Consider the following 15784-nt stretch of genomic DNA (forward strand, 5'->3'; position numbering starts at 1 on the left):
TCACCTGCGACCTCGTCTCCGGCGAATCAATATTATACGAAAGCATGCGAGCAGTATACCATAGATAACGCCGAAGACAAGTCTCTTGGTGAAGCAAAGAGAGGAAGCCACAATCGTTCGCTACCTTTCCCGATTGCGAGCAAAATTATACGTTATATCGAGAATTTATATTAATCTCTTATCAAGAGAAGATTCGATTGCACATTTATTTTCATAGAACCAAATAGGCTCTTGTTATCCTTTCTTTCTTCTTTACACGTTCATTCATGAAATAATTTAAAATAGACAATATTTTTAATTCAGTTGGAAGTATCTGACTCAAATATAGGAACACGCCAAGTCAAGAGAAAGCCAAATGAGTTTATTTTGACATCATGAAATGATGATTTTTGGTTACAAAATTTAGTTACAAAATTTTTTATTGGTATTAAAAATCAAAATAAACTCATTTTGATTTTTTTACTGACTTTTTGCGTTTCTTGAGGAAAGAAAGCACAAGCAATAACAAGCTTAGATTTTATTTATATTTGAAATACAATCTTGTCTTTATTACATTATACTTAATATAATTAATTAGCGGATTGTTAATCCTTTTTTAACATTGAATTATTTTTAAAAAATTTAGGATTTGAGTAAATCCAAATTTTTTTTTAACAGAAACAGAATTTAGTTCGTTGATAAATTTATTTGCATTTTGTGAAGTTTTCACAATGATAAATTTTAACAATTTGTATTACGTTTATATCCGCACGTTCTCCCCATGGATCAGTACAGAGTCCTTTGTTACGGCATTAGGCACTGTCCAGTGTAAAATGCAAATAGGATTTCATTGAGAAGGTTATACACTACGAATTTTCACGCCGGATTTAACTGCAGATTTTAGATTCTTATCGTAGCCGAATTTGCGCCCGATGCGATGTTATCGGTGCAATCACGAGAGGGGAATCGTAAATTTTTCGTCTCATCCTGAATATTGAAAATAAGAGATTAAGTCAACATCCTCTAATTATTACTAAATAATTACAAAATTTTTTATTGAAGATAATAAATTTCATATTGATTTATGATTACAAAATTTTTAATTGAAGATGTTCTTTAAATAAAGTTCTAAAATCTTTAAATAGAAATTTAAATAGAACCTTTTACTGAATTGATGATTATCGCATTTTTGTGATAAATGAATTAACGAAGAATGTGAATATGGACATAATAAACTTCATACTTTCTATTTAATTTATTTTAAAATTATATCTCAGCTTTAACTTATTCTTTAATTTTGTCACTAGAATTTTACTCTAAAGAGTAAAAATTGAAAAGAGCTTTGAGAAAAAGAGTGACTCAATTTTCAATCTTTGAGAAGTCACTTTTTAGAGTGAGACTTACTCTAGAAAATTTGGAAAGTATTTTATATAGTACGTTATATCGATGGCTTTCGCTAAAAGTTACCAGAAATATAATGTGAATGTTTATAATTATAATACAAATTCACTTTATAATTTTGCAAATATTTTTTAACGCGTCGTAATTCTATGCTATTTAGCGAGTGATATTTATATTGTTCCGTATCTTCGCACTTCAGTGCTCCTTCGTTTTTTATATATTCTACAGAGATTTTTCAAACCTAATCTTCTCCCCTGAAAAGCATTCATCCATATTTTTTTTAACATTTCTTACCACTTCTCTTTCCCTTCGAATACGTGTCACTCGTCGATCGTGGCACCGCAGGGAGATTATATTTATGATCGGACTTAAATCTCCGAAGAGAGATAATTGGAATATAATAAAGCTCGTAGAGGAAGGCAGACCAAAAATGCTAGCGAGACTTCGAGGGGTGACGGACAATCACTCGAAGGGTGCAGCTGCCTAGGTATTTGCGTGTTCCAGTTTCAACCCCGCGGTGGAGAGGAGGATACGAGCCGCAGGGTGGATAGATGCTCTCTTTGATTCAACTCTGCATCACTTGAGTCTTTTCCTCTTGCTCTCTCTTTCTCTTGAGCGACAGAGAAAAGTATGCGTTTACTTCACTAGTTCTGTACTTTGTATAAATTTTAAATGTAAATGCGAAAGAAGGTAGGAATATTTGCAAATAATGCAAATTAAGTTTTTGTCAAATTTGCATTTAATATTTAAATTATTCAATGCTTTTTAGCTCTGTTAAAGATCACGTTTTCCTTGATTTTCTTATCATATTTTTAAATTTAGTACACAGTTTTTAATAATGCGAATTATTTTACAATAATTTATTACCAGATTATTATTTATTATAATATATGCAAATAACTTTTCTGTCATTCATCGCAAAAACGCATTTTTTAATGCGATCTATTCTTTTTAAGATTAAAGAAAAAGAAAAGAAAAAACGTATCACAATTTGAAATTTTTGACTGAATATATTTAATTTTTCGTAAAAAGAAATTTATGTTGCACACAAAATTATTTTTTAGCACACAATACATGAATTACTTTTTCTAAAAATCATTTTAAAAATAATTTGGAAATTATTTATTATATAAAAAAAAGCGAAATTATCTCAAACAAAAGTAAGTGAAAATTATTTCAATTATACGCTTTAAAAATTGTTTCGGAGAAGGATATGTATATGACAGGAAAGGGGGCGAAGTGTTATATCTCCATTCGAGCGTTATTACATCTCCATGTTACGTTGTAACGCGCGGATGTCGGGTACCATTATTGCGACAGGAGAATCGAGAATTAATACTTTATTTGTGTGTCACTCCAGCTGCGAGGATCAACACAAGTGCCCCTTGCGACAAGAGGGGTACCCTTAATGCGCGGCTCCGCATTAAGGGAGAGAGGGGAGGGACCCGGATTCTATGGTTTGCTAATTTCCACGGGATCATCGTACCATGACGTTATAGCAGATTAAGCTCAATGCAGAATACTGAACTTTCGCGCCTCTCAATGACCGCTTCTTTCCGGACGGTTGAGATATTTCGGATGCTACGAATAAACTGCCAGTTCAGCGTAATCCTTTACAGACGCTTTATCTTCTAATAAATAATGATTGTTAAGAGATTCCTGACTACCTCACCACAGATCTTCAAATTGATGACGTCTGAAGCGAGAAAGAACTTAATGAAAATTTTTGCAAAATACATTAAAATAGAAATATTTTTCGATAAAACAATATTTGCATTTGTATATTTGCATAGAGTAAATTTATAAAATGTATTGAAAACTCTCAGTTGCTAGTCACTCTCTCACTAGTGCACATCCTATAATAACTTATTTGTATTTCAAGATTATATAATGGTCGTTAACTGTAGTTCAATGTAAACGTAGACATAATAATTTGAGTATTCAACAAGATACCACAAATGATGTTTTCTTAGGAATTTATACTGAGTAATATAGATTAACGATGTTCTGGATTTAATTTTTATGACTACATTTATCGTACACTCTGAAGAGGATCCAATTCTTGGGATCGAAACGTAAATTGATTTTGAATAAATTGAATCTAATCATACGAAGACTTTGTGTTTGGCTTACATTTGGCTGCATTTTTATATCATTTGAAAATTTCTTTTTTTTCGATATAGAATAAAATCGTATTTATTTCAATATTTAATTTAATTCGACAGCTGTCATGTAATATCTTGTTTCATTTTCTGGTTAGACATAATTTAATTACAAATACATGATTATTTATTGCTAGAACACAAAGAAAATTGTCAGTATATATTTTACAATTCTATCGATTGTTGTTTTATTAAATATTACAAAAATTGTTTTATTAAAAAATACTATATTTTAATATAGTTTGCAAGAATTTTCTTCTTTATTTTTCTCGCTTGTGATGTTACACTCCAAGATGGCTGCAGTGAGTAGATAGAAGTTTTAAAAGACAACAGAAAAATCATCGCGAGTTATTATATCTTGCAATGTTCGTGACACACGAAATGAGATTCTAAATTTTACCTCTGATAAGAAATATTATTTCTTTATTATCTTCTTTATCTATACAGATTTTTAAAAGATTGAACATTGTGCCATTAAAATTAATATGTGATCTCTTTCTTTAAATTACGAACTCACATGTTTTTTTATTATTCAGGTATTACTTAGGTCGCGTGTATCAACTTAAGGTTAAAAAAATCGTTCACCCTGATCGAGCGTGTGAGCGATAAGGGCAGGTGTATCGACACACCTGCGTCAACCTAGATAAGCTCTCGGTCACTCGAACGTTGCATAAACCCCGATTCATATTCTCTTTCGAGAATATATATACATTGTAATAAGAAGTGCTTTGATACAAGTTATATTGTTCTTCTTTAATATTAATTATTTCTTATCACTATTTACGAACATTATCTTCAAACTAATTTCCTTAAAACTAAAACAAAATCCCATTATAATTACTAGAAGTAATTTTGTTTTAGATTTTATAAGTAGATTCTACGATATTATATATATATAAATCTTGTGTCAGCTTTCTTTTTAAAGGAATCTATTATTTATCTTTCAAGTGTCTATTTTTTAACATTTCATATTTTTAAGAATTTAAATTGAATTCTGTTATGATAAAGACGAAAATATAAAATGAATGTATTAGGTGTTGGAATTAATTCGTAGCGTTTTTAATGAAAGAATGTTATTTATTTCACATGAGCATTAAAAAATACATTAATGAAAGTACTTCCCATCACTTGTAAAACGCTACGAATTAATTCCAACACCTAATACTAAAATTATGCAATCTGAGTGTGATGAGAAGGGATGTTCGTCCGAAAGTCACCCGAGGATTTCTCCGGATTCTTCACAAGCGCACAAGAAGGATCTCGTGAGCAATTCAAAATTATTTCTCTTGAAACCTCTCAAAATCGAGGAATCAAGTCAAAAGGCATCAAGCAATCGTCACTTTATCGAATGGCACGAGACGCATCTTATCAAACGATGAAAATTTAGAATCGATCGGAGTTATACACGACTCACCTCCTCCCCTTCGCCCAGTATACGAAATCGTCCCTAATTGTCCACAAATCGACGGCCACCCTCGATTTCCCGAACCGTTAAGTACAACCACCCGAGGGCCTAGGGGTTACCATTCCGCTAGCCCCCCTCGAGACGTCGAGAGGGTTCGGGTTCACCGGGCACACACCCCCGGTAGAATATGGATTCAATTACACCTCATTGTACTGCGGTGTCTATAAACAACGCTGTTTTCACAGCTGATAGTGGCCCATCGCGCTCTGCGGGTCACATACTCCGAGCGTACTGCAAGCACAGCGAACGTACTACACTTTATTTGAGAAGCAGACTTTCAAAATACGTTTTGTCCAAAATTTGTAGTTTTCAGAAAACGAGAAACTAGAACACAAAAGAAAACTATGCACCTTACAGAAAATAATAATATGTTAATAGGATATGAAATATTAAACAAAATTACTTAACAATTGTTAAAATGGTTAAATGCATTTTGTTTATTTCTAGTTGAAAAAAAAATATAATACACACAAAAATGTTTTTTCAGCATATAAATGAACGAAAAAAATGCTTCCTGAATATCTGTGAGTAACTTATAATATATAAGTCGTAGTTCAACAACTACGCCATCTCTAACTAAAAAAATGACATTTTGGACAAAATGCATTTTGAAAGTCTGCTCCTTATTTATTGTTAGATCTACCTGGCTGGCAATTCTAAATTTCAGGAAAAATTTTAACTCTCCTTTTGCTTTTGAATATTTTTACCGCAGCAGGTCTTTCAAATTAATATAGTTATCATTGCGAAGTTAAAATTTCCTATCGAGATTTAATCAATCAATAATTATAAAAATGTCTTAGAAAATGTGTTTGTTTTAATATAAAAATTTAAGGATATTATATATTTTATAGCAGTGTGTTTTCCGAATTAGTCATTATCACTTTATTTTGTTTGAAAAAAACGCGTAACTTTCTCTCGCAACATGGAAACCTTATTGCATCAAATTTATTCAAAATATATTATTGAATCCTTCTAAATTTAATACTCTTCATTCAAGATTATTAAATTAAAATAAAATCGATTTACTTATTATTAAAGTCGTTCCTTCGATCAATTTTATAATAAGAAAAGAAAATAAATTCTTGTTTTGACACAAATTCTTGTTTGTACATATTAATGAGTTTCTCTAAAATTTGTAATAAATATATTTTAACATTATTATAAATTATTATTTATAAATTATAAATTATTAAAATTATTATCAAGATTTAAATGATTTAAAGATTATAAAAAAAATTCTTTGTTAAAATTAATCGCATTTAAAGGAAAGAAAATAAATTTGTTTGAGTAATCATCTTTTTTTAAAATGATATTTTTCTATGCATACCTGGACTTCGAAAGGAACGTTAGCATTATAATGCATATAAAATTTTGCTAAGCAGAGCCTCAAAGTTTTCAAAGTCATCGTCATTCTTCCAGAGTCAGAAGAATCACAGAAGAATTATAGAGTAACGCATAATAAAAGTTACGGCGATAATAAACTCTGTTATTCAATCGGCCAAAGGAGACCATCGCGATCGTAGTAGATCGAACAGTGTTTTACCCCAAGCGAACGTATAATAATGCAATGCAGGATTGAAGTTCCTTATCTTCCGTGTTGCTAGCGGCTTCGCGAAGTTGCTAATGACAATAATGATGTGTGATAATGTCTGCCTCTACAACCGAAGAGAAAGAGAGGGAGATAAAGCGGGAAATGGGAACTCGCCGCAGCGTCGCGAATGAGAAGGAAGAACCGAAGGATCGTGAGAAGACTTGCAGCCGTCGACGCCATTATCCCCGTCGAGTCATAGGGCGCCGCGACGCCGCAATATCGACGTACCGCCCATCGCGTCTCCCCCGCGTCTCCTGCTCTTCTTCTCTCATTGCCATGTCTCTCTCTCTCTCTCTCTCTCTCTCTCTCTCTCTCTCTCTCGAATTCACCCTTGCTAAAATGCAAGGAGCACGTTTTAGAGCGCTATAAACCCTTCGGCGATTTCGGCCATCTTGCTGACACTCTGTTTCAACATAATGTTATCAGAAGTATCTTCGAATCACGGATTACGAAAATCCGGACGAGATTTGATGACTTAAAAGTTCCACGCTGATTCGTCGCAAAAGACGGTATAGTTTGAATAAGTTTCTCAATGTTGTGAAAAGGTACAATAAAACTTTATCCTCTTAGGAGAACAATAAGTCACGATAATGTCGAAATAGCGTTAAAATGAATTGTAAATGATTAAAAAGTGAAAAGGGAAAATAAACTTTTAATGATCATTTTGGAGATATTTGGTATCATGTTGATGTCATGATAACTTATTGTTCTATTTGGATTTTTGTCTCGATTTGATTAAGCTATTTTTTGAAGATTATGTTTATCATGATTTCGATGCAATTCGCTAATTATGTAAGCGTTTATAGATGAAATACATGCAAAGAATGGTTTACTATTTAAAGATTTAACCAGATAATCTGAATATAATTTTATTGGATTATCAAAATAATTATTTAGATTTCAAGAATGTTAAAACTTTTTGCAGCATTGTTATCAATACTTAGGCGTTCTACATAATTATTTTGATCCAACAAAATTATTTTCAGATTTATATTTCGCTTGAAATTTGCAGACTTCAATAAAACCGTCGTTTTTGTGTAGTCTTCGAGGAAAGGGAAAGATGAGTTTAATTATTTTTGGCTGCCTGAATGATAAACGCAATAAAGTTCTCAGAACTACGTTTATTTGGCTTTGTTATTCACAGTGGCAATAATGATGCTCGCTATGCATCACCATTACGTCGCGTTAATTATGTATAAACGGTGCTTATCCTATTATAATTCTATTTTAATAATTTCTATTTACAAGCACGTTCGTAAAAATGTCGCGTACACCGATTTGTATTATACAAAACGGCAAAAACTGAATCGACCATTACAAAATAAACGTCAATCCAATCTCTTCTCAGAAATAAATCAAGGACAAATTATTTTCTTTCAATCAGATATTTCATGGTCATCTTTTAAATTAAATAAAATTCTATTGAAAATATTCAGACTGCAATATTATTTAGAAAATAAGTATTAATGAAATTAAAGAAAAATAAGTAATAAAAGAATCACGATTCCACTTTTAAATTAAAGAGATATTTTTAATTGAAGCTAGTCTTGGTGTTCAATAATATTTATATTGCTACATAATTTGCAAATACATATGTCGCATAGTTTATAGAACTAAAGAATGTATTTTTCAAAATAGAATTCTTAAATTTTAAACTTTAAGATTCTTCTTCTTTCTGCTTGATTTATTATTATTCATCTAATTCTCATTTATAATTGTTTCCATTTTCTAAATAAAAAATTTCTGTAACTCAAACGCGTGTATTTTGCAATGGTTAATTCGATTTACCGTACCTTTTTGATGAAATCGCGAGAGATGTATAAACTGGTGACCATTTTCGTCGTCCAAAAAATCGGAGACCTTCGATGATCGTAAGGTACAAATAACGAGGACCAGTGACTAGAAACATTTCCCTTAGACACTAAATAACGCTCTAGATGAGAAATGTTTTCACAACCGTGCGATGTGTCCGATCCTCCGCTTACTCATAAAACGAAATTAAATTCGCCATCTACTCAAACGTCGTCCCATTTTTCGATGTTCGCGGATCTTCTGGCGTCCAGACCTTCGCGTACATCGTGCCGTTCGGCGAGATATCCGATTTTCTCGACCACGAGAGCGAGTGCGAGATGAATGGATTCCCACCGCTACCTGAAAGTTGTAATTCGATGAAAATTAACAAAATTTGGAGTACGCGAAATCGTGATAAACTAAGACCGTCACAGGAATTTTTATCTTAATCCATAGAAATATTATGTTAAATTACTGCCTTCATACATACTCTCTAAATTTTTTGGAGTAAAGTCTTACTCTAAAAAGTGAAAATTGAGCTAGTTTTGGAAAAGAATTTTCTCAAGTTTCAATCTTTAAGATTTTCGCAATATATAATTAGGCTTAAAGATTAAGACTAGTATTCATAATCAGTTCTTGTTTTAAAATCGTCTTAAGTAATGTCTTGCGGCTCTCTGATTGATTCATAACATTTCAAAATTAACTTAAGTCTTGAATATAAGAACTGATGAATTTTGAATATAAGACTATGAATACCGGCCTAAAGATTACCAAGAAATTTATGAATGAATTTCATTGAAAAATCTTTTAATAAACTTTAATCCTTAGGTAATCATATAATACGAAAATGGAAACCTAAGAGTGAGATTTCACTCTGTACAGTAAGATTTACTCTAAAAATTTTAGTAAAAAACAATTTCTATTCAAATGCTTGTAAAATATTATGTCAAATGTTTAACATATTCGAATGTAAATTTAACGTAATGTGAATATATTATTTGAATATTTTGTATTAAATTGATATTCGATATTTCTTAGTGTCAACATAACTAAATTGATAAAAAAACTGCAAATAACATAAAAATAATGTATTTTGAAATATAAATTTTAAGATAGCTGAATGAAATACGTGTTAATTTAATATATCATAAGTGTTAATTTCATCAAAAAATTTGTTTCCATAAATTGTATTAGTTTCATTTTTTGTGTTAATTTTCTCACATAATTTTTTTTGTTATTTGTTATTTTCTAATAAATTCATCTCATGTTAAATTAATGCAAAAATTTAAATGGATCATTTAGAATACATAAAATGTATTAAATTTAATACGAATTTTGCACTGTGTACAATAAACGTCTCACAATTGTTTTTGTAATTTAAAAATATCGAAAATTAAATAGCGCAAAAGCGGAGCGTGTAAATAAACAGAATGATTACGCGCGATTCCCAAAACTTTTAATAATCTCTCAATTATCTCCGGACAATAAATTCACCTCGAAACACCATATATCTGATGGACACCTGTCCTGGAATAAAGGGTAGATGGGTAATTATGATAAATCGTTCTATGATTTCGCGCGGGGTGGAAACAGGTCGGTCCGACATTAATACATTGTGCACATAATATCGAAATAACGTGAAGTACAACAGTGCAATTCTGCATTATCAAAACCGAATCTCGTGGCAGTGTAATAAAAATCGAATCATGGATTCAGCGAAATTTTAGCAAGGTCCGATGTTGTAAACTAAATGTAAACGTATCACTCTTCACGTTGAAACCATATTAATACGCTATTGTGAACTTCAAATACATGCATCATGTAAAATGCTCGCAGTTTTTAACGTTGGAATTTTATTTCAATTAATTTACAACTCGATTTTTCTTTCACCGACTCGTTGGAAATATATTTCAGAAAAGCTAACAACGTTTCAGCTTTAATTTACAACATTTTAATTTTGAATAACTTTAATTCTGATCTAATACGTATGTTTAATGCTAAAAATTGAGAAATAAAAAAAAATGAATTTACCAAATTTTTTGTGAAAAGCTTGATGTCAATCTCATTAATCTTTTCATTAATTTCTAAGTTGATAAGAGTAACTTAAAGATACACGATTAAAGATACACAAGTTGATAAGAATACCCTAATATCATAAAAAAATTATTAATTTTATAGTTTTTTAATTTATTATGTATAGTTAAATTTATATTAATTAGACACTTTTATGAAATAGACTCTATTTAATAGAGGAATATAGAAATAACAGACTTTAAGATTTCTGGTTATCTGGACAATATTTTTTATTTTTCAATTCTAGATAAATTTGAAAAAAATTGTGTTAATTTTAACACGTGTACCAAGTAGTTCAATAAAATTTTGTTAATTTAATATAAGATGTATGTATCATAGAAATAATAATATGATATGTATCATAGAAAGTAAACAAATATTATGTATAAAACAAAAAAATGTAACATTGACACAATTTGTAAGCAAATTGTAGAAGCATATTTTTTCAATACAATTAACATTTATAATATATTAAATTAATATATTAGGTGTTGGAATTAATTCGTAGCGTTTTACAAGTGATGGGAAGTACTTTCATTAATGTATTTTTTAATGCTCATGTGAAATAAATAACATTCTTTCATTAAAAACGCTACGAATTAATTCCAACACCTAATATTTTATTCATTTATATTAGAATTTATATTTTAAAGTGCAATTATTTTTGTTATCTGCTCAATTACTCGTAGGTTGTATTATTCTCACATTAACACATGTTGAATATCAATTTAACAAGAAATATTTAAATAACATAATCATATTATGTTAAATTAATACTCGAATATGTTAAAAATTTAACACAAAATTTTAATAAGGACTAAGACCATTTCTAATACAAATATAAAATGTTTCTTATTATATAGAATGTTGTGATTATACATGCTTATCCACTTAAAGATTAATAATTTAATAAATGAAATTTTTCATAAATAAATTTTGAATAAAAATTTTTTCCTTTTAGCATCAAATATATATATATATGTAGAAATATTAGTAAATTAATTATCACGTTGCATTAATCGAGAACTGCCCATAGATATATATAATTAAAATTGGCCTCACCACGGACTATGACCTTCTTGGATTCATCTCGACTGGAACATCTCGAGAGACCGCTATTGCCCGTCAAGGGGTCGTTACCCTTGTCCGCCCTGACGAGCTCGTTCAGGAAGTTTATGTAACCGATTGCCAGCTTCAGCGTGTCGACCTTTGACAGTCTCTTCTCGTACGGCAAGGTCGGTATATGAGCCCTCAAGCCCTCGAAGGCATCGTTTATGTTCTGCATTCGTCTTCGCTCCCTCATGTTTGCCGCCTGCCTTTGCTGAACCTGGACCTGTCTCGGACATTTTCCCGATGGTCCGCCACGCCGATTACTCCGACTTCGCCTACGGACAAAAGTAACAAACCGATTGCTGTATGAATTTATAAAGCGATCAAAAATTGTTTATTTCATTCATAATTCATAATTCGAAAATACTTTAACATTACTCATTTATAAAGTATCAACTTTGAACATTTTGATACTTGAAATCATTATTTTTAGAAAATCAATAGCAAATCTTATCGATTTTAAGTCAAAGGACCTCGCACTAATTATATAAAAAATAGACCTTAATGAATTAATTTTTACATATAATATTTAGCTTATTTATTTATTTAGCTATTAATTTAGCTTATAATGCAATAAACAAAAGATGTCATAGACACGAGACTTAATAATAAATAGTTTTTTAGTTATAATGTATCAAAAGTACTCTGTGAATACATATTTTATACCACAATTCAAAAACTATTCGTTGTTGAACCTTGTTCTACAACAGTTTTTGTTTACTATAAATAAGTTAGTTATAAGCTACAAACACATACAATACACATTATATCTGAAAACTAACTTATTTTACCCAATTTTCCGTATAATTAATACGAAATCCTTTAAAGATTTAGCAATTTCAAGATTCAAAGAAGAAAGAACAATTCTGAATATTTTATAAGACCAAGAAAGAAAAAGAAATCTGAGAACTCAAAGGGTGTCTTCCATTTAATCACACAAGTCAATATAAATGTCATTCTATCTTTCTTTGCACGAATAACAAAAACATAACGATACTTTTGTCGACTTGTGTCACTAAATGGAAGGCACCTGAAGAGAAGTAAGCATATTTTCTGTATAGTACTATGACTATTCTATATTTGAGTCGGAAAACCAAACAAGGGGAAATCAGAAGAAAGCAAGCATTTTTGGAGTACTCACTCCCTCGCGTGATTCTCCTGATCGCTGCTGTAGACACTCTCGTTGTCACTGCTGTTCTCGTCGTAGAGATAGTGCTCGCTACCGCTGGTGCTACCGGTGCTACCGGATGGATGATGGGACGACGGGATCTGCGACGGGATCACTGCCGGAAGCGTTGCCGTTGTAGGTACCCCGCAATGCGGCGGCAATGCCGGGATTGCTGGATTACCCAGGAAGCTGTGCGCTTCATACATGTACTGTCGGTTTATCATATCTCGTTCAAGAGTGTCCATTGAATACATGATGACGGTGTTTAATGTCCGCTTCGCCAATAATCACTCAGATTTATTAATTAAGAGTCTCGCGAATATTAATTATAATATAATTAATATATTTCCTTAATTTAGCGTTCCTTATCGGATCTGAAGATCGCTCACTAATTAACGAAAAATACGACTAGATTGTATGACTAGACGTAGAACGACGAGACTGTCGTGTAACTTACGCCATTTAATTCTTCCCTCTAGACGCTTTGAATGATAATCGTTTAATTATTGGACGCGAGCTTAGCAACTAAATTTCAAATCCTCGTGTCGAACGATTTCATAGTTTGCCGGAATTTCTGATCGTACCTGTGCACCCTCGAACACGTCTCGAGGATTGAAAGATACGATCGACACGTGCCAGCTAGGCGCGTGCAGGATAATATTTCTAAACAGCGGCACGTGTTTTGGCGAACCACTCCGGGCACGTGTTGAGATTTGTCCAAACACTTGTTAACACTTGGTACTCACACCTCGAGATGCTTCGGTTCGTGTCTAACAATGCCACTTAACGACATAACGATTTACTACTTACGAACATCATCCCGATGATCTCTTATATTCGCGATGCATGTCTGTGAGAATAACATCTTATTATATGTTGTTATATTTTTATCCTTTTTTGACTATAAAACCTTCTTATATTTCATGCGGGATTTTAATTTGCTTTCTTACAGTTGCAAAAGAATGATAGAAATCGGGACATTAATTATATCGGGATTCAATTGGTTACGTTGATTTATAATCTTCTCCGTCATTCCGTGTTGTTGCTGATGTTACACTGCTGATGGTTTTATTATATTTAACGCATTGTTTCGTTTATTGTCCGATTTATTACGATTACATTTGGCCATCTTCTCATCATACAGGTTTTATTTTTTTCTGAAATATTTTTAATACGTCATCCTTCAGATTGCATTTTTTGCAATTGCATTTCAATTGTCTTCCCTCAGATTTATTTATTTATTACAGCCATATCGATTTATTTATATTGTCCATGATCGATTTATATTGTCCACGTCTAATTCTTCTAAAAAAATACAGAGATCACTAAGAAAATTCTCATAAGTCTTAATTCTGAAGGAAGTTCCCTAAATTGCACTTTGCAACTGCATTAACGTCTCAAATGTTTGCGGATTGCTGTCATAACTATCGTCTCTGAGTTTTTATTAAAAAACGCAGCGCTGTAATTTAAGATATTTTTCTCTCAAATCTCTCTTTCAATTTCCTTGTTGTTATTTAGTTTCCCTCGCATTCCCACTGACAACTTAGACATTTCCTCATAAATTTGCTCGTCACAAGAAACATCGCTCGTTCCACGATTTTCGTACGATTTTTCGCAGAGTTCACCACCGCGTGACTTCGGAAATATCCCTTAATTATGCTCTTCCAGATGTTTGCCGATTTCGCGCCCAAAAACTGGAACCTTCCGCAGCTTCCTGCCGATCTACAGACCACCTACCGTGCTACCGATCGTTCAGGTGGTCTCTCGCTGGACTAAAATCGAAAAGCGATGAGCAGCAAAGCGGAAGCCATGCCAGGGTTGAAAGCCCAGCTACGACCCCATTCGTCGAGCGCGCGGCTGGCAGAGCCTGCCTACCCCTTGGTTGCTGGGGTAGCGGTGCCGCCTCTTCATCGATCTGATAAGGAACCGCCGTTGTTCCTGTTCCTAGGAACAGCGTCCCGGAACGCTACCGGGAGAACTGCAACCGATCGGAACGTATACTTTCTTGAACATGATAAGCTAATTATATATAAAGAAGTTCGCGAGATAAGAAAATATTTAAAAATGAATTGAATTTGAAGGGACGAACTGGAACTTTAACTAAAACCAGATTCAAAGCAGTTAAATTATAGTGGTTTGTTTTGTTTATACCGAGGAAATGTTCATCTGAAATTGTGTAAAATTAAATACTTCATTAAACTACCGAAAAAAAAAATACATTTAATTGAGTTATTAAAATATTTAGATTAAAATAAGTGTATACGAAATCGAGATTAATTAGAAGGATTTTTGAAAACATGACAATGAGAATTTCTCTGTACATAGATAATATATTCATATAAATATTTATTATGATTGCAAAATCAAATATAAATAGTGTATACTGAGAAAAATGTCTGATTGAAAATGAATGAACCAGAAGATTCTAATTATGTTAATTAGAATTTTTGGTTATCTTAACTATAATTTTAATAGATTTGAACAGAAAATTATAATTCGTTCATTTTCAACTAAAATTTCAATCAATCCAACCAGATTTTGTTAATATAAAGCAAAATCTTTTTTTTTCTGGTTTCTCTCTCTATAATTAACACAAACAGCGTCAACTAATCATACAAAATATATGTAAGATCCAAGTTATTGGACTATAAATTATACATATATATTTTGTAAGTGTAAATTTACTAATTCTTTTTACTTAAACATTAGAATATTCTTTTAAATATTTTATTCCAGCTTGTTAGAGGTGCTAGTAGAATGATAATGTTTCATTCCAGAGTTGTCAACTGTCTATCAAAACTGTTGTATAAAAACCGTTGCCCCTTACATTTGATATCTTCGCGAAAGTTTTCATCGCCGTTAGATATTGTTCGTTATTTGCGAACTTGGCTAACTATAGGTTTTGAACTTACAGAATTTTCAAGTATCTACAGTCTCTAGCGACTTCATGAATTCGTAATTGTCCGACGGACGCGAACGAAAGTCCATCGCAGTGAAGAAAGCCGGTTATAAACTGGCGAGCAAGAGAAACTTATGATGTCAAA

The 15784-nt window shown here is 31.8% G+C and overlaps 1 protein-coding gene and 1 long non-coding RNA gene across 3 annotated transcripts; both read right to left on the reverse strand.

Annotated features, from left to right (window-relative positions):
* Window positions 1-502: 502 nt before the first annotated feature.
* Window positions 503-4700, reverse strand: LOC147909160 (uncharacterized). Its single transcript, XR_015545592.1, has 2 exons — window positions 1675-4700; window positions 503-966 (listed from the first exon to the last, which is right to left on the reverse strand). It is a non-coding gene; the product is annotated as an uncharacterized LOC147909160 (long non-coding RNA).
* A 3004-nt stretch (window positions 4701-7704) lies between these two features.
* Window positions 7705-14522, reverse strand: Fer1 (48 related 1). Of its 2 annotated transcripts, none has more exons than XM_011070045.2 (3): window positions 12714-14522; window positions 11528-11847; window positions 7705-8749 (listed from the first exon to the last, which is right to left on the reverse strand). In XM_011070045.2, the coding sequence occupies exons 1-3, from the start codon at window positions 12992-12994 to the stop codon at window positions 8610-8612; spliced, it is 741 nt and encodes a 246-aa protein (XP_011068347.1). In that variant the 5' UTR covers window positions 12995-14522; the 3' UTR covers window positions 7705-8609. The 2 variants fall into 2 exon arrangements, with proteins under 2 accessions (XP_011068347.1, XP_011068346.1); XM_011070044.2 differs by having other exon boundaries at window positions 11525-11847; window positions 12714-14519.
* Window positions 14523-15784: the final 1262 nt, after the last annotated feature.

This window comes from Acromyrmex echinatior, chromosome 7, assembly GCF_024713525.1.
Source record: "Acromyrmex echinatior isolate Ae372 chromosome 7, ASM2471352v2, whole genome shotgun sequence".
In the NCBI taxonomy this organism is placed as follows: Eukaryota; Metazoa; Arthropoda; class Insecta; order Hymenoptera; family Formicidae; genus Acromyrmex; species Acromyrmex echinatior.

Excerpts from the sequence above, each read along its gene's own strand:
- Fer1 (XM_011070044.2), bottom strand. The coding sequence starts at position 12,994 with ATGTATTCAATGGACACTCTTGAACGAGATATGATAAACCGACAGTAC. Across the intron at positions 11,848-12,713 it reads CAGGAGAATCACGCGAGGGA|GCGAAGTCGGAGTAATCGGC; the intron begins GTGAGTACTCCA and ends TTTTGTCCGTAG. Across the intron at positions 8,750-11,524 it reads CAAGAAGGTCATAGTCCGTG|GTAGCGGTGGGAATCCATTC; the intron begins GTGAGGCCAATT and ends TACAACTTTCAG.